General features: G+C 36.5%; 1 protein-coding gene across 7 annotated transcripts in view; it reads right to left on the bottom strand.

The window, feature by feature from the left end:
- Positions 1 to 19043, bottom strand: part of LOC125254062 (cholinesterase-like) — an 83086-nt gene that overhangs the window by 48358 nt on the left and 15685 nt on the right. For 4 of the 7 annotated variants that reach the window (XM_048168446.1, XM_048168444.1, XM_048168447.1 and 1 more), the window contains 3 exons: positions 15621 to 17156; positions 11365 to 11522; positions 3930 to 4909 (listed from right to left, as the gene is read on the bottom strand). In XM_048168446.1, the coding sequence (XP_048024403.1) occupies positions 4782 to 4909; positions 11365 to 11522; positions 15621 to 17143 (1809 nt within the window). In that variant the 5' untranslated portion in view covers positions 17144 to 17156 and the 3' untranslated portion in view covers positions 3930 to 4781. Of the gene's footprint in view, positions 1 to 3929; positions 4910 to 10513; positions 11277 to 11364; positions 11523 to 15620; positions 17157 to 19043 lie in introns of those variants that run through there. The other 3 variants (XR_007181586.1, XM_048168450.1, XM_048168449.1) reach the window with 2 other exon arrangements.

The raw sequence follows: 19043 nt of genomic DNA, 5'->3' as shown, positions 1-19043 counted from the left end.
CTCATCTTATTTTTGCAACTTCTAGTATTGCATTATTATTGCATCCTTCTCATGAGCATTTAATATATATATTTTTTTTTACTTTTCAGTGCGAGTTAAATCTCTTTTTTTGCCCATTTTAACTGTAAAAGAAAACTTGCTTAAAGGTGCCCTAGAACCAGTTTTAACAAGATGTAATATAAGTCTAAGGTGTCCCCTGAATGTGTCTGTGAAGTTTTAGCTCAAAATACCCCATAGATTTTTTTATTATTTTTTTTTAACTGCCTATTTTGAGCCATAATTATATATGCACAGATTCAGTGCGCGTCCCCTTTAAATCCCCCGAGCTCTCGACTGCCTTAACCAGCATAAACAAATTTCACACAGCTAATATAACCCTCAAAATGGATCTTTACAAAGTGTTCGTCATGAATGCTGCATGCATGCACCGGATCATGTGAGTATAGTATTTATTTGGAAGTTTACATTTGATTCTGAATGAGTTTGAGGCTGTGCTCTGTGGCTAAAGGGCTAATGCTACACTGTTGGAGAGATTTATAAAGAATGAAGTTACAGTCTGCAAGTGTTTAATAATGAAAAAATAGCGACGGCTCTTTTGTCTCCGTGAAAACAGTAAGAAACGATGGTAACTTTAACCACATTTAACAGTACATTAGCAACATGTTAACGGAACATTTAGAAAGACAATTTAAAAATATCACTAAAAATATCATGTTATCATGGATCATGTCAGTTATTATAGCTCCATCTGCCATTTTTCGCTATTGTTCTTGCTTGCTTACCTAGTCTGATGATTCAGCTGTGCACAGATCCAGATGTTAATACTGGCTGCCCTTGTCTAATGCCTTGAACATGGGCTGGCATATGCAAATATTGGGGGCGTACATATTAATGATCCCGACTGTTATGTAACAGTCAGTGTTATGTTGAGATTCACTTGTTTTTCGGAGGTCTTTTAAACAAATGAGATTTACATAAGAAGGATGAAACAATGGTGTTTGAGACTCACTGTATGTCATTTCCATGTACTGAACTCTTGTTATTCATCTATGCCGAGGTAAATTCAATTTTTCATTCGATGGCACCTTTAATTAATTATGTACACATGAATATAAGGCATTTTTCACTTTCAGCCTTCCTTAACAATTATATCACTGAAAAAATATTGAAGGGTTAGTTCACCCAAAAATGAAAATTCTGTCATTAATTACTCAGCCTCATATCATTCCACACCCGTAAGACCTTCGTTCATCTTCAGAAGACAAATTAAGATATTTTTGATAAAATAATTATCTTGCTGTCAATGGATAACACTTTCCCAGAAAGGTACTAAAAACATATTTAAAACAGTTCATGTGACTACAGTGGTTAAACCTTAATGTTGTGAAGTGTTGAGAATAGTTTTTGTGTGCCAAAAAAAACAAAACAAAAACAAAATAAAGACTTTATTCAACAATATCTAGTGATGGGCGATTTCAAAACACTACTTCATGAAGCTTCGAAGCTTTACAAAACTTTTGTTTCGAATCAGTGGTTCAAAGCATGTATCAAATTGCCAAAGTCACACCCCCCAGTAGTGAACCATTGCAATTTTGAAACACTTATGACGTGGGAAGCCTCGTTTACTGAAATCACATGACTTTGGCAGTTTGATACGCATTCCGAACCACTGATTCAAAACAAAAGATTTGTAAAGTTTTGAAGCTTCATGAAGCAGTGTTTTGAAATTGCCCATCACTAGATATTGTTGAATAAAGTCGTTATTTTTTGTTTTGTTTTTATGGTGGTGAACCACTGTAGTCACATTTTAAATATGTCTTTTGTAGCTTTCTGGGCGTTTGGAAGTGTTAATTATCTTGCTGGCAAGAAGATGAACGAAGGTCTTATGGGTGTGGAACGACATAAGGGTGAGTAATTAAAGACAGAATTTTCATTTTTAGGTGAACTAACCCTTTAAATACACAATTAATATTAGTTATTAAGATAAATGGGGTTTGGAATTGGTAAAATGTGCTTGAAAAAAATATATGATCAGAATATCAATTTGCATAATTATTCACACACTGTATATTGTTTTGGACAACAGAATTTAATAAAAAAAAAATTCAACGACTTGCTACATAAATCCACATATTTTTTTTTTTGTTTGTTTTTTTGGTTGCACATTTGCGCAGCACGTCATTGTGTTGCAGCATCATACATGAGATGAGTCAGTCTCTGTCAGTGAAAATGCACCCATCACAACAACCTGATGCCCCATTGTGATTTTCTTTTTCTATTTTTGCTTTGGAGGCTTAATGAGAGGAATATTTGCCACATGGAGTTCCAGAAAATTACTTAGGCATGCCAGATAAACATCTGAATGTAAATATACAGAAGGTAAAAATCATCAGAAGATGCCTGAGTCACAACAGATGTTTCCTTGTAGACGGAAGCCTTAAATCAGGGGTCTCAAACTCAAACTGGCTGGGGATCGTTGCTGTGATTGACACCTCATATGAGGGCCATTTTAACAAGCATATTCAAGCACAAAAAAGCACAAAATTTCTGAAAATCTACTTTCCTTGCATCATTTTTTTCCATTTACTTCAAATTTCATTACTAAAATATTTTTGCCATACATTACAAAAAACGTAAGCAGCAATGTCTCTATCATTGTTACATACAGTATTATACAGCGGTCTCTCCAAACGGCTGAAGGTCAAAATTACAGTTTCAGTGCAGCTTCAAAGGGCTTTAAACGATACCAGACGAGGAATAAGGGTCTTATCTAGCAAAACGATCGGTCATTTTCTAGAAAAATACAAATGTATATGCTTTAATCAACACAAATGATCGCCTTGCACGTGCTTCTGCTTTTCGTATTCTTCAAAAGCTTACGCTGTATGTCCTACACGCCTTCCCTATTCTACTTACGGAATGAACGCGGTACCAGTTCCGTTTTTTTCCGTAAGTAGAATAGGAAAGGGTAGTCCACTATAAGGAGATTGGGTAGTCCACATTGAAGTCCACTATAAGGAGAATAATCCTGGAATGTTTTCATCAAAAACCTTAATTTCTTTTCGACTGAAGAAAGACAGACATGAACATCTTGGATGACATGGGGGTGAATCTTATAGATGGTGTTCCCATTGACATGCATTATACAACTGACAGACGGCAACGGTTGGAGTTAAAAATCATCATTTGTGTTCTACTGAAGAAACAAAGTCACCTACATCTTGGATGCCCTGGGGGTAAGCAGATAAACATCAAATTTAAATTTTTGGGTGAACTATCCCTTTAACAACATCGAAAGCTCAGCCAAACAGCTGATCATAGCTGAACAGGGCGGGTTTTTATTTCTCATCTCCATAAATATATCTAGAAGTAGAGCTGATGCATTGACTAGAAATCAGTTTTTCTTTTTCTGAAACTTCCTCATCATCGTGGAGAGCGCAGTTCAAAGGCTAAAAGGAGCTAAAAGAGCTAAAAGGCCCATGGGCCGACAGTTTAAGACCACTGCCTTAAATAGAGTAAGTCATTTATATCTGCAAGAGTAAGATTATCATTCTTACAATTGAATTCAAAATAAGCAATGTATTATGTTAAAGTTTCTAATAAAGTTGTCAACTTATATTACAGAGTAACTTTCCTATACCAGTTTCACTCATATTATGAGTTTGTTGAGTGTTAAATTCGAAACCTGGTTAAAGATAAGAGAATATTTGCAAGATGGAATAGTTAAGGTAATAATAAGTATAATAAAAGTAAGATGCTTATTACATTTTGTCAAGCCAGCTTATTGGAACAAAACATTCAGTCAGTAATGGTGCTCACATCCTGAGTGATGAGTTTCCCCAATAAAATAGAAGCACTGTTTTTAGCATCAAAACTGTGGAATACCCCACAGTTATTACAGTGACTAATCGTGCAATATTAGCATCATGTTGCAGCAACAAGATTCATCTTTATTTCCATTATAGAAAAGCACCACAAATGTGCTGTATAAATACTGCAGTTTATTACTGTTTGAAGGAACCATTGTGTAAAAATCCTCAATCCTCAATTTCATCATTCAGCAGAATTTCCATTTTCATTCATATTTAATTCTATATATTCACTCAACTACATTAATTAAAATGGAAAGCATTCAAATTTACAGTTTTGATGACAAAACAAGGAACAAGCCTCAAGCAAATCATGAAAAATATTCCACATTAAACACAATCAGATTGCATAAATAGTTTAAAAGCCAAACCAAATCAAACCAAGTTCATTTTCTTGGCCATTAAGGAGGTGAAATTCACAAAAAAACATCTGTGTGAAATGTTTATAATGCATATGGACCTTTTAATAATGAGGTTGTTTTGTCATTACCATTTTTTTTTTAGACAATGTATAATTACAACGATTACATTTGAGGTTAAAAAGTGCTTAAATGTCATTAAAATAATGTCACAATAGAATAAAAAACTGAAAGGTTTGAAAACAAGCTTCAGTTTTTACATACAAAGAATAATTTTATATTTTATTTTTTTAGTGAAATATGACATATTCTTGTGTTAAGCAAACACACTTACCCCAGTACCTCGATAAGACTGACCCTTTTTTGAGTTCCCAATATAGCAATTCTTTACCACACAAGGCCTTAAGAAGGAAGCAAAAAGGCACAAAGTTGTGAAGACATAGAAGCTTCAGAAGCTCCTTCCTCTTTATACATATGGGCTCTGGCTTTCTAAAGCTTTCTGAAGTAGTAAAGTGCACTGCATGGGCTGCTTTTGGGGAAATGTGGTCAGACATTAAAGGTTTTCACACTGTTGCTTTTTGACAGAGGCATAGTCGTTAAATTGATTCTTCCAGTCCAGCATGTAAGAAACCCAGCGGTGGAACTGAGACTTCCACTGGAACTCCACTTCATCAATACTCACTACAGCAGAGAAAAAGAGAGAGAGGGGAAGAAAGAGACAGAGAGATTGAGGCAGGTCAAGTTTGAGACACAGGGATATTGGATTTATCATACTGCAAATGAGAAGTGAAGTCACTTAGGCCAGACAAACATTCAGGAGGCCTAAACAGTACCCGCATGATTTGAGTTTGTGCAGCGGTGCATGTGTGCATTAACGTGGTAACAGCCCTAATGAAAATATTATAAATTGCTTTACATTTTTCTCATCATGAAGCCATATATCGACTTTGATTTAGCAGAACCAAAACCTCAATCAATTTTCCAAGCTCTGCTTAATGTTTTGGCCTGTTAACAAAATGCAAAACTGTCTTTAATAACTGAAACCCAAAATAATGTTGGAAATATTCCCTGATGGTGAACACTGATCTCTAAGGTAACACGTTAAAGCAATAGCCAAACCAAAAATGAATAGATACTGTGCTATCGTATGACACCAGAAGACTTGCAGTGTACAATTTGTACATTTACAATTTTATGGTGCATTTTGTCATATATTTACAAAAACTTGATATGTTGCATTTTTTTTAATGTTTTTGACCGTTTAACAATTCTTCTTGTGTTTTACAGCAAACAACATTTTTAGGGGAACTGTTCCTTTAAGCAGCATACCAACTTATCATGATTCAAACTACCCAGCAGAATGAAATTGTAAATTGAAAAAAGAAAAAAGAAAAAAAAAGAAAAAGTTAATAGCTAGTTAATTCTTCGGTTATTTATGGGAATTCTATGCTAAAATTCCTTTTGAATAAATTACTAATCTTATTTTCACAGAGCATTCAGTGCTGCTGAAAATGCTATCAAAACATTGCTATGGGGGTGTATAATAGTGTTCTTTATTTAGAATGAAATCAAGTCAGGGACTTCTTGCAATCATGAAAATATTCTCATGACAGAATCACTTGAACTCAGGAATGAGCACATTTGTGCCTAGTCTATAAGTCAACAATTAAAATAAATAAATAAATAAATAAATAAATAATAAAAAAAATTATATATATATATATATATATATATTAAAAAAGTGTAACTAGGCAACATGATTCATTCCTGTTATGCAGTAACTTTTAAACTATGCAACTTTAAACAATAAATAGGGCTGTGATACACATTTTTCTAAGGATATACTACACTTTCAAAAAATATGCGTAAAAATTTAATTAATACTTGATTACTGTATATGCACAATGGCAAGAAAACATCAAATCCATTAATACATTTGTGATGTTGTTTTCCATCCAAAATGTGACCCTGGACCACAAAACCAGTCATAATTTGCGCAGGTATAATTGTAGCAATAGCCAACAATACACTGTATGGGTCAAAATTATCTTTTTTTTTTTTTTTTTTTTTTTTTTTTTTTTATGCCAAAAATCATCAGGATATTTAGTAAAGATCATGTTCCATGAAGATATTTTGTAAATGTATTTTTGTAAGTGTTATGCATTGCTAAGGACTCCCATTTGCATGTCTCGCTTTAAGAGCCAAAAGAAACTGAAACCTAGTAGGTAGCACAATTATTTTTGCATACAAAATCAGAAACTTTACACGTTCAGATCATGCCTCCAACATGCTCCTATTGTGTTGTTTTCACCCTCTGCACAAATTGAGTTTACAACAAAAACAGCACACAGGCGATAACTGAAAACAAATATGTAGATTTCACGTGGCGTTTTTGCTCATAACTTCATGAAAATTGCACAGATCATAGATCATCACATCACCATTTAAAGCAGAATCTTATGATTAAAATGAGCCCAAAAAACAACATAATCCATTGTCTCGATTACGAGATACTCACGGATTGATGTAATTTGGCTAAAAATATGTCTCTCCTCTTTCAGAGATGCAATGTGTTATCCAATGTTTCAGGAACCGTCCATGCTTGTTTTCTAATGTGGAATAACACAAAATAGTGTTTTAACACTAACAAAAAAATTTGGTAAACTCTTAACGAGTGCTGAGTAGTCCTTATAAACCGGAGTGTACCACCTGCCGGCGCCACCTAGCAACGAAAAAATGTATAATCATTTTTCACCCTCTTTTTTCACCTTGAATAGGTGTCAAAAGGTGTCATTTGAAATCTTACAGTCTGAACTTTACAATGCATGACGCCAATTGGATGAACTCCTATGTCGTTTTTTTTTTTTTGCTGATAAATAGAAAAAATGTTTTCATAATTTATTTAACTAAAAACAAATATGTAGATTTCAAGTGGCATTTTATCTTCATGAAACATGCACAGATCGTAGAAAATGGCACAGCATTATTTAAAGCAGATTCTCGGAATTAAAATGAGTCCAAAATCAACATAATCCCTTGAGTCAATCACAAGACTTTCCTCGTGGAGGAACGATTTTTAAAATGCCCATTAGGGGGCATCAAGGTCTAAATAAAAAGGCTTCCTTGGTTCCAAATGCTGTAACCTTTGATTACTTTATGCTATCACCACAAAATTTGATTTAGATGCTTTTTATCAGCAGTATTTCAGATGGGAATGTCCAATTGTAATGCCATTTATATTTTCTAAAAATGTAAAAAGTGTTCTATCAAACGATACCTACCTTTTGACTCCCCTTGCTATAGTTTTGGAGTTATGAAGTTTTACTTTTGTGTATGTCACTCAGAAAAAAAACAACAACTCTAAAAATGCCTTCAGGTATAAAGGGTTTTAAAGGCGATTTTCTCAAAAAAATTTTTTTAATTTTTTTGCACCCTCAAATTCCTTATTTATTCAACTTTCAGATGATGTATAAATCTCAATTTAAAAAAAAAAAAAAAAGACCCTGACTGGTTTTGAGGTCCAGGGTCACATATTATATGTCACTTACTAGAAGAGGATGTTATTAAGGAATTGGCTTTTGTTAGTTAAAGGGATTTTACAAAAGAGAGACAGGATGGAAAGTGATTTAGACTTAAGAAAACACAAACTAATTATGAATTAAAGTGATTAAATGTTTTAAACATTTTGTTTACCCCTGTACCTACTTGTTTGAGAAATTGTGATTAAAAAAAAATCTAATCTAATATACTGAGGTATGAGGAGGACATGTAAATGTACTGCATTGCAGAAATGACCCAAATAACATAGCTGGTTTCAAATACCTGCATTTTCTGCCTGCTGTTCTAATGTTCAGAGCTGGCTGCTGGTTCAGTCCCTGCAAGCAGTGTGCCATGAGCTATCAACATTGTGCTCTTGATTAAGACACTTAATCCCAGAATGCCCCAGGGCAATTGTATCTGAAATAAGTTTATGGCGTCTACTTGGTTCAGACACCATAAATCACCGTTTACCTTACATACTAGTGTATGTTATAAAAGCAGGGGGCCAAACAAAGTTTACCATCTAGACATGACCCCACTTACATGCCTTTCAGCAAATCAGCTACTACAACTGGGTGCTGCATCTCTAATTAATATTCATAAGCCAAGTTGATAAGGTTTCTTTGTTCCTATGCCCCCACATAAAAAAGTCCTTCATTTGTGCAAAACCATTGCAGTCTCAAAAGAGTAGGCGAGGTAGCGAATCCTCTGGGAACGGCATTGCCGTCACAAGCGCCAGGGAGACTGCACACTGCCCGCAGTGACAATAATTCAATTTGCGCATATGTGCATTTGTATGCGCAGTCACTGGTGTCTGACCTCCAGTACATAAACAAGACAAGTCTACTACTTCACCTCGACTCAAATCAGAATCGATTCATTCCATTTCAGTGTCAAATTCAATTCTGCTCCCTACGGTTGCACTACCTGGATCTCCAATTCTCTTCCGCTTTCTACCGCTGATAATACTGACAGCCAGAACTTTGGGAGTTTCCAGACTCTACACTATTGAGCGTCACCTTGCAAAGACCTCCAAAAAGCAGATTAAAAGCATCAGTTTATATTCATTGCTTTAACCAGTAATGACAGCTGTGAAGACACCCCAAGGTTTACAAGATGATTTTAAGTGTGCCAAAAGCTGTTTAAATATACAAACGTACAAGCAGCAACTGCTTCCAGTACATAATGCTGTGACTTGCTCTCCCACCTTATGTTTAGTAACGCACTTAAAAGCACACATCTCTCACCGCAGGGCTAGAAACAGACCACAAGCTACATGTTTAGTTGAAAAAGGTTTAAATGAGCGAGGAACTACAGCAAAATGCTCTTCACTTTCTCTTCAAATAGCTTCCGCTGTTGAACCTTAGCAAAATACTAAAAAAAAAAAAAAAAAAAAAAAAAAAAACACTAACAAATAGAATATCAAACCTACCTAAAACCTGTATAATGGATAAAATGGATTAACAGCCAAGACTGAAGCATTCAAACCCATTCACACTGAATTTAAATTCATAGCGTTTTAAATTAGCACCATCTCAGCAACATATTTCTCCATTATCCATGTGTCCTTATGAATACATTCTGAATGCATTAAAGACAAGTACTTGCCATTTATGGCAGGGACAGAACAGCTTTTAAGAAAAGTATACATTTTAGTCTCAAGCTTCTGGATTCCAGGCCATATCATTCAACTCATTTTAGTTTGTCATGCAATGGAATGACAAAAAATGAGTAACTGTGAAAAAAATAAAGATAGTGACAGGCTATTTCCTTAAAGCATTTCTATCTAACCCAGGTAGCACAGTTTGGTTCATACAAGCCGGAATATTATTGGTGGTGCTTGCTAAGGCAACTTGTCCCACATTGTTTATGTTATACAGACATAAAAACAAAAAAAAAACTAAACAAAAAAAACATATAGCTTGTTGAGGCCAGGTGTAATATTACTTTAAAGACTTAAAGGGTTAGTTCACCCAAAAATGAAAATTATGTCATTAATTACTCACCCTCATGTCGTTCCACACCTGTAAGACCTTTGTTCATCTTCGGAACACAAATTAAGATATTTTTGATAAAATTCAATGGTTCATTGAGGCCTCCATTGACAGCAAGATAACTAACACTTTCAAATGCTCAGAGAGGTACTAAAGAAAACAGCTAACTGTTTTTTGTGACTACAGGGGTTCAACCTAAATGTTATGAAGCGACGAGAATACTTTTTGTGCACCAAAAAAAGCCTTTATTCAACAATATCTAGTGATGGGCTATTTCAAAACATTGCTTCATGAAGTTTCGAAGCTTTATGAATCTTTTGTTTTGAATCAGTGGTTTGCGTGATTTCAGTAAATGAGGCTTTGTTACGTTACAAGTGTTTTGAAACTTTTTGAAATTTCAATGGTTCACATTACTTTAGCAGTTTGATACACACTCCGAACCACTATTCAAAACAAAAGATTCGTAAAGCTTTGAAGCTTCATGAAGCAGTGTTTTGAAATTGCCCAAAACTAGATATTGCTTTTTGGTGCACAAAAAGTATTCTTGTCGCTTCATAACATTAAGGTTGAACCACTGTAGTCACATGGACTGTCTTTAGTACCTTTCTGGGCATCTGAAAGTGTAAATTAACTTGCTGTCAATGGAGGCCTCACTGAGCCATCAGATTTGATCAAAAATATCTTAATTTTTGTTCCGAAGATGAACGAAGGTCTTAAGGGTGTGGAACAACATGAGGGTAAGTAATTAATGACAGAATTTTTCATTTTTCGGTGAACTAACCCTTTAAGTTTTTCCCACCTGACGAATGAAAAAACAGGTAAAAAAAAAAAAAAAAAAAAAAAGTCGTCAAAATAAACTCCACAAGTCATCAGAGATTTTGCATTCTCGTAATGTATAATGACAGCAGACCCTTCTCAGCCGCTCCAGCAATGGACGCAATGTGGAAAAACTATCAGGTATGGATTTTTGTAGATAACCGATTGTTCCAGCAATTGTTTATCGGTGCCGATCAATCGGCAAAACCGATCAATCGGTTGACCTCTAATAAAAAGAATCCATGGAAATGGGTACTTTTGACTTAAAAAAGCAAATCACCTAACAACCCTCTAAAAGCAACTCAAAAAAACATAGCAACTGCAAAACAACATCCTGGCATCCACTGACAACACCACAGCATCACAACACAAGTTTTTTCACAGGTAAGCGCTCACATTTATTTATGATTTGTTTTTTGTTTTTTTACTATTTTAATCTACTTTTATAGTTCATCAAAATAGTATAACAATCAAACTGTACAGTTTAATAATCTAAAAGTGTTCTTGTAGCTCAGAAAGTTCATGCATTCTCTGAGAATCAAACAATGACCAAACGTAAAAATGTAAATAATTGCTGTGCTTTTGAAACACTCAACCACCTCCAGTCCTGCATTAAACTCCACTATATAGCTGGCCAGGGCTGCACTACAGGTGTCCTCAAGAGACTAGAAGATGACACATGTGCTGGCCAGGCAGAGCTGGAGAGACAATCAGAAGCGAGCATGTCACGATTTTCTTTGTTTATGTGGTGTGGGTGGACGGTTGTTCTCATTCTGTGACTCTCACCTGTGACACACTGCAGTTTTGGCAGGAAACTGTCCCAGAACTTGCACTGCTGGGCTCTGAGCATCCGGAGTGTTTGTGACAGGCCAGTGTTAAGCGTGACATACTGCTGATGTTCCAGCGTGAATAGCGGCCAATCTGCTCCCTCCACACTCGGATCCCTGAAACATCAAGTGAGGAAATCAACCAAAAGGTCAGTTTATGTATGGCGCCAAGTTACATCAATACATTTCTGCCCCAAAACAACTGAAGCCGAATAAATAAATAAATAAAAATCAATGCAATGACTCAATAGCTACGACGTTTACATGCTCTTGTAAAGAACGCCTTGCAGTCCTTTACAACAAGAGGCTTTGAATCTTAAATGCACAATCCCAGCAAAGCAAAGTCTTCAAAATAAGCTATTTAAGGAATTGCACCCGATACTTGTCATAAGCGAATCTGCCCATTTCAGGAAAAGATTAACTTCGGCGTGTTCCATTGTGATCTTGTTTACTGATCATGTTCATTGATGTATTAGCATCGTGTCATTCCCCTCCAGCGTGAAGTGTATGAAGTGTTAATTGAAAGAAACTAAGCTTGCTCACAGCCACAATAAAGGCTGTTTCTGCCTCTCTATAATTTATGCCAAACAAATGAGGATGCTAATCAACACTAGCCTGCCAGCAACACCAAGACTTTTTTTTTTTTTTTTTTTTTTTATACACACAACTGAAAAAGTGTGAGCAGATGAAAGCCTGCCTCATCAAGATATTAAGGATTAAACTTCTCCAAATCTGCACTGGTTTATACTTTTCACAGAGATAAATATAAACAATTCCCTCACCGTGTTTAGTAAATATATACAAATACATAGAAATGGTCTTAACACAAATGTGAGAACGATATTCTCAGTATTAAAGAATAGTTTGGTCAAGAAAGAAAATGTTTCATTTCGACACTTCATTTTTTTTTTTCCTGTTCTGTGGCAAACAAATAGGCAGAATGCTTACACAGATTTTCTCCAAATAGTGAAAGAGAAAAATATCCTGTCAAATGCTTTAAAAGGAACAAAAAGAGCACCCTAAGGGTAAGGGTAGCCCACGTTTTGTACGCCACAATTTTTATGATGCTACAAGTCAGAAGTCACAAGAGGGTTTTTATGTGTTAAACAGACCAAAATTTGAGTTGTTATTCTCTGACAATGTCCTAGGTAGCTCTCAAGCCTAATTCACACTTTGGTTATGAGGCATGCAACAGCCAATGATGTTTGACATTATTGATGTCAAAACCTGGCGTGTTGTGTCTGCATAAGCGATATGAATATATGTAAGAACAAATGAGATTTGACAGCTGCTACAAAGAGCAAGACTAAATATTTTCCACACTATCAGAAAAAAAGTGTGCTACATTTGTACCTGTAGCTTGTCACATGGACAATACCCTTAAAGGGACATCTTTGTATCTTATTTGTAGGGGTGGGAAGCTTTTGGTACCTCACGATTCTATTAAAATTGATTGTTGAGGTCATGATTCATTTTAAACAAAAAAACAACCAACAAAAAAAAAGACTCGATTTTGAATCAAATTTCAATTGGATAAATGCATAGATTTGATTCTAGTTCACAGTTTTGTGTTACTTTTCCTATTTGACATGCGGTAGGCAGTTTAATAGGTCTTGAAGAAAAAAATCCCATTGAATTAAATGCGAACCTTGAAATTAATTTTATTTTTCTTCTCATTTTAAATCAACCTAACATTATAAAACAAATGCCATTTAAGCTGACAACAATCATTACACACGGTCACCGTGATTTTGCCAAGTAAGACATGTTCCTAGATCAACATCTTTGTTGATCCTGGAACAACATTCCAATCAACCAATCAGATTTGTGGGACAAGTTTACCGTTTATGACAAGTTTAGACTTGCAACCAGGGTTAGGTGCTTCTACATCAGTGTTATTCACCTATCTTTCCCCTCTGATTTTAGGGATAAGTTATGGGTAGGATTAGGTTTAGGGGTAGGAATAGGGTTCAGACTAAATTTTCAGACTGGAATGTTGTTCCAGGATCAACAAAATATCTTACTTGGCAAAATCACGGTGACCCATTACACACATGGCAGACTGGTACTCTTCTGTAATAAAGCAAGGCAGGAACATAGAAGCAAATTACAAACAATAGGACAATACAATAGGGAAAAAAAAAAAAAAAAAAAATCAGGTACAGTAGACTAGGTTTATTTAACAAGTAGTAATAAATACAACAGAAATTGAATAATCAAATGTAAAAATAAAACACTGTATAGTCTTTACTGTATGAATTAAATATAAATTGATTCATAGTAAAAGATACAAAAGTAATTCAGTCAAAAGCAGTGAGTGATTTTTTTTTAAATTATCAATAATGAAACAAACGGCAACAGTTTCTGAGGCTGCTGTCCCTTTAAGAATGAATGCATGGATCTAACATACTGTTACAAATCCAATTTTCTCCTAACTGTTTACATTTGCATAGGACATAACAGCCTGTGTTTATGTCAATACTCCACACAATATGCATTTTGACAATTTTGTGTGTATGTGACCATTCAAGCACAATAAGCTGTAAAAGAGAACTGAATTCAGGATTGTATGCATCTGAAAGGCGCCATCTGTTCTCGTGCGTGGGCTGTGTGTCCGTCAGCATGAGCACCGCATTGAGTCCTTTTTCACGGTTTACTGTGATTAATGACACTCTAATGTGTCAATAACTAAGTAGTACTCCGATGTTAAATTCTGTGTAAAGTCAATTCTAAGAATTGTTTCTAATCACATTATAAATGTTATAAATGTAGCTGAAACATATTACAAAGACTGAACTGTGTAGTACTGAATTGTGGAGTTACACCTTTAAACAGTTTTTCACCAATTCTGTGTTCAGGATTTTTTTGGCAGGGCTAAAATGGTGGCTAGATGACGCACTGGAGCCACAGAGCATTGCCCCACCCCTAACACTAAAATAACTACAGCATATTTGCATCAGTGGCTCACCCACTCAATAGCGAGTTACAGTCATTACTGTTAGTTACTACAGCCTACATTTTGCTAGCTAGCTATGCCTCCTTCACACAAATGCATATTACCTGGTTGTGATAATATACAAAACAGCACGGTCTCCTTATTTAAATTTCCTAAAAACGATGATATGAGGAAGACGTGGATTAATTTTGTGTCAAAGTCATCTTGATGGAGAGCTGACAATCACCACCAATACCAGCATCTGCTGTGATCATTTTACAATGGATAGTTATACAAACTTTCATCAGAGACAACTGGGATTCGTTGTTATGATGATCCGCTGTTATTGACTGAACTGAACTGACTATCTCCCACCTCTGCCTTCATTCTCCTGTCCTGCCGACAACCGATGATATGGGGCTGGACCGGGAGGGTGTGGTTTCAGCGCCGACAGCAGAGCATTTGACCCCAGCGTTTGAGAGCAGAGAATACTGCTTAATTTTAATTTTAACTTATTTCATTTACTTACGTTTTTTTTTTTTTAATCATTCAAATTTAGCTGGGTGGTTAAAGGCTTAGTTCACTTTAAAATTACTCCAAGCTTTACTCACCCTCAAACCATACTAGGTGCATATGACTTTCTTCTTTCAGATGAACACAATCAGAGATATATTAATAAATATCCTGACGCATCAAAGCTTTATAATGGCAGTGAATGGGTCCAACGAGTATAAAGCTCAAGAAAGTGCATCCGTTCAAAGCAAAACGTATCCCCAAGCTTGGGGTCATTTTCATTTGAAAGTGAACAAATCCTTTAATTACACATTTTTTTTGTTGTTGTGTGACAGAACACATATTTTAATATCGCTTTGCATGGACTTTAAAGAAGTGTAACACCTCTGCACAATCAAATCGATTTTTGAAATTTGTGGACTGATGTGAATCAGTAGAAGACAGAATCGCGACTCATATGTGAATCGATCCCCCTCACCCCCCATCCCTTCTTACTTGCCTCTAAAAAGGTTCATAGTAGTATCCTAAGGTTACTACTCTAAAGTACTAATACATTTTTTTAGGGGTGGTAAGGTACAAAGTAGTCCATTTAAGGGTACAGCTCCAGTGACAAGGTGTTTTTTTTTTTTCCCCCGACAGTGCATGGAGGAAAGAAAGTCATAAGTGTTTGGAACAACATCAGTGAGTAAATAAAGACAGATTGAATACTGTGAATTAGGGTAGAATATAAGCTTACACAGTAGATTGTGTGTCAGATTTACACTCACCCACTTCTGGCAAAGTTGCTCCAATGCTCCATTATCTTCCTGCTCATGGCCTCCTCCTCCTTAGAGAATCCAAAGGTCTGGTTCAGAGGAATCCCAAAAACAAATGGGATCTCATCCCCGTGCATTACACCCATCCAACGAGGCCAGGGGTTGAAGCTGGAGCGATGGTTAAAGAGGAACAATCGGGCACTGCCACCATTCTCAACATACATACGGGCAAAATCCAGTAAGGGACATGAAAAATAGCAGTCGCCCACCAACCAGCCTAGGGCTTCTCTGTTTTTTGGTTTGCTCTGCTCATCTGTCCAATCAGTATACTGAAAAACAGCCGCTTCTCTGGCTATGTCACTGAAACCAGGGAGGCCCAAGGATACACCTGTGAGGAACTGGTCTCGATTGATAAGACTCTGGTTATGGATGCCAAATCCAGGTGCACCATATACAAGGAAGTATGTCCCTTCATTTCTGTTCAATCCCAAAAGAACCTCTGTTTTCAGAAAATGTCCTAACTGGATTAGGACACTTGGCATGTCTAAAAGAAACTCTCCATCCACTGTTGGCGGAAAGGGCACACTTATTATCGTGGGATGAGGAATAACATTGAATTGAAGATTGACTATCTTCTCAGGTTCAACTGTTTTTAAGCAAGCCTCCATTTCATCAACAGATGAAAGTGGGCAGTTCAGAAGCTGAGCCAGAGTTAAAGAACGGTTCCAGGCCTGAGCTGGCTCCACGGTCGCCCACAAGGCATTGGGACTGCCACTCTGGAGAATTGCACGGGTGAACAGGCCATGGCTGCCCTGTGAAAGCAAATGGTGTCCCACAGAGCCAGCACCAGCACTCTCTCCAAACAAGGTTACGGAGGATGGATCACCCCCAAAAGCAGCAATGTTTTTTGACACCCAGCTTAGAGCCAGGCGCTGGTCAAATAGACCAGCATTTCCTTTAATGCTCTTACTTTCAGGTACAGATAGAAAACCCAATGCCCCTAACCTGTAGTTCATGGATACCACCACCACCTGTTGGGTCTGGCTGAGGAAACGCCCATCGTACACATCCAGAGAGGCAGTACCTGTGGAAAAGCCTCCACCATAGATCCACACCATAACTGGGACTAAGGGTTTGGCTCGGTTCTGGAGGTTGATTGAGGGAGTCCAGACATTGAGGTACAGACAGTCTTCACTAATCCTGGTGTTGGGATTCCACATTTTAGCTCCAGGGAATTCTGGGTACAATGTATCCAGTTCCTGGAAGCAGGAATTTGAGTAGTGGGTGGCATCCCATATCCCATTCCACACCTCAGCAGGCTCTGGTCGTTTGAATCGAAGCAGGTCCAAAGGAGGCTTGGCGTAAGGGATCCCAAGAAAGGCCCCAACATACCCTGAACCTCCCGGCACAGGAAGCCTCAGTCCTCTGACTTTACCTTTGTCAGTAGAGATAATAAAGTCATTTTGCCCTGCTGCCAGTTGGAAGAACAAAAAAGCCAGAACTGGCCAAGTACATCTGATGTGAATGCCCATCATGGTGTCTTCAAGGCTGATAAATCAAAACATAAGGAGATCAAAATAAGCTTCATCCATCAAAATAAGTAATGTTCTGTTTGGGATTTCAGAGACCCCAGACCATATTAAAAAATAAAAAATAAATAAACTTCTTCATGCTGAAGCATTAGTTTGAATTCAAAAGTTTTCCAAATTCTAAAAGAATTGATTATAAACAAATTGATAACATGCCTAACCTACCCTCTATATAACAAAAATAACAGACTCTTGAGTTTTTAATTAGGTTAAAAGGAACTTACTGAAAGAATATGAAGATAAAATTAAGTTAGCATTATTAATTGTTACGCATACCTCATAGGAGCCTCTGGGACCCCAAATATAAAAACAGCAAATTCAATCGTAACAGAACTTCAAGGTTAACAAAGCATGATGTCATAACAGCACATATTATTTTTTTCTAAAGGTTGCCTCTCCCCTGTGACAAAACAGCATATTGTGACATTACATGGCTACACAAGTAAGGCAGGAGCCAGCAGAGACAGTCAGACAGCTATTAATGACACCTCGGTTTCAGCTTACTCCAGATGGAGAGGAAAGCTCAGACAATCAAAATGCTCTCTATGACTCACTCAGTATGATGAGACACCCAACAACCCCTTCAACCCTTCTCTAGATTACTCAGCTCCAAGTGCAAAAAAAAAAAAAAAAAAAAAACTTGATTTCTAAAATTAGACTCCTTGATTGCTTGTTGTGATAGTGGGTAAATCCTGCTTGATTAATATGGCCTGTCTGAACCAGACAGATTGACCCAGAAGACTGAGATTCTATGTTATTGAGAAGAACTACTTTCCTTAAGTAGAAAATGCTCCATACAGAGCAGCTTCAAGAGTGACAGGACAGCTTCAGGGTTGGCACATCAGGACTGCAAGTCATTAACAAGATGATGTGGTAAATTAATTTGTAAAAGTGTTTGTTTCCTCAAAAACAAAGACTTTTTCTGTCTCTTTACAGTGGTGAGAATTTTTAATTCCGACTCTTCTTTGATGCTGTGATGAAAGGAGACCCTCCTAATCTCAAATACAAACAATACAATCACTTTTTTTTTCCAATTCTTGTAAAGAGCAAAATGGGCGTCTGAAAATGGACAGTCTATCTAGTCTTGCATGTAAAATTTTTAATAATTGCCACAGACTGAGAAACCGCACACAGAAAACAAGTATTTTTACATTTTCTGAAGCCAAAGTGTTCTGGGTTGCTTACCGGCCCAAATAAAAAAAACAAAAAAACAAAGCCCACTTCCAAGTCTCCAAGGGTTTCTGGTCCCTATGTGCTGATTTATGGGATCCACGGGATTTTTGCATCTATTTATTGTTGGCCAGGTGAAAATTGAAAGTCTGATGGTTTAGAAAAGTAATCGCACACCTCTTCTCAACAAGCTGCATGATTTGAGGTATTATTTAACAAATGGTGCAGTACATATTACATGTGTACAATACCTTTCAAAAGTTTAGGATCAGTAAGTGTAAAATCGTACCAGCCCCAAACTTTTGAACAGTAGTGTAAATATTCAAGGTTAGGATCATAGATATTAGTAATAATAATTAGCACCACTAATGATTCGATTTTACTTGTAGATTAAGTTTGCTTTGATTGAACATTGATTAAATGTAATGGTTCACAGTAGATTACTCCAATTTCGAAATCAAAGTAAACTGTAGGGTTTTGCCGTAGGAGGTCTATCCCTAATGAGGAGCCGAAACGAACAAAAGGACCAAGGACTATGCCTCAATTTAATCCGTGACAGAACCAACAGAATGTTAGTTTGTCAATTTAATGCCTGACTGATGTTGTCGATTCTCTCACTTCTGTGAAAAATCACTCTTCAAGTCTTGGAGTTTTGATGTCAGAAGATGAAAATAGA

This window comes from Megalobrama amblycephala, linkage group LG19 (genome assembly GCF_018812025.1).
Source record: "Megalobrama amblycephala isolate DHTTF-2021 linkage group LG19, ASM1881202v1, whole genome shotgun sequence".
Classification (NCBI taxonomy): domain Eukaryota; kingdom Metazoa; phylum Chordata; class Actinopteri; order Cypriniformes; family Xenocyprididae; genus Megalobrama; species Megalobrama amblycephala.
Note: the sequence above shows the minus strand (reverse complement) of the source record. Positions and strands in the feature narration are given on the sequence as shown.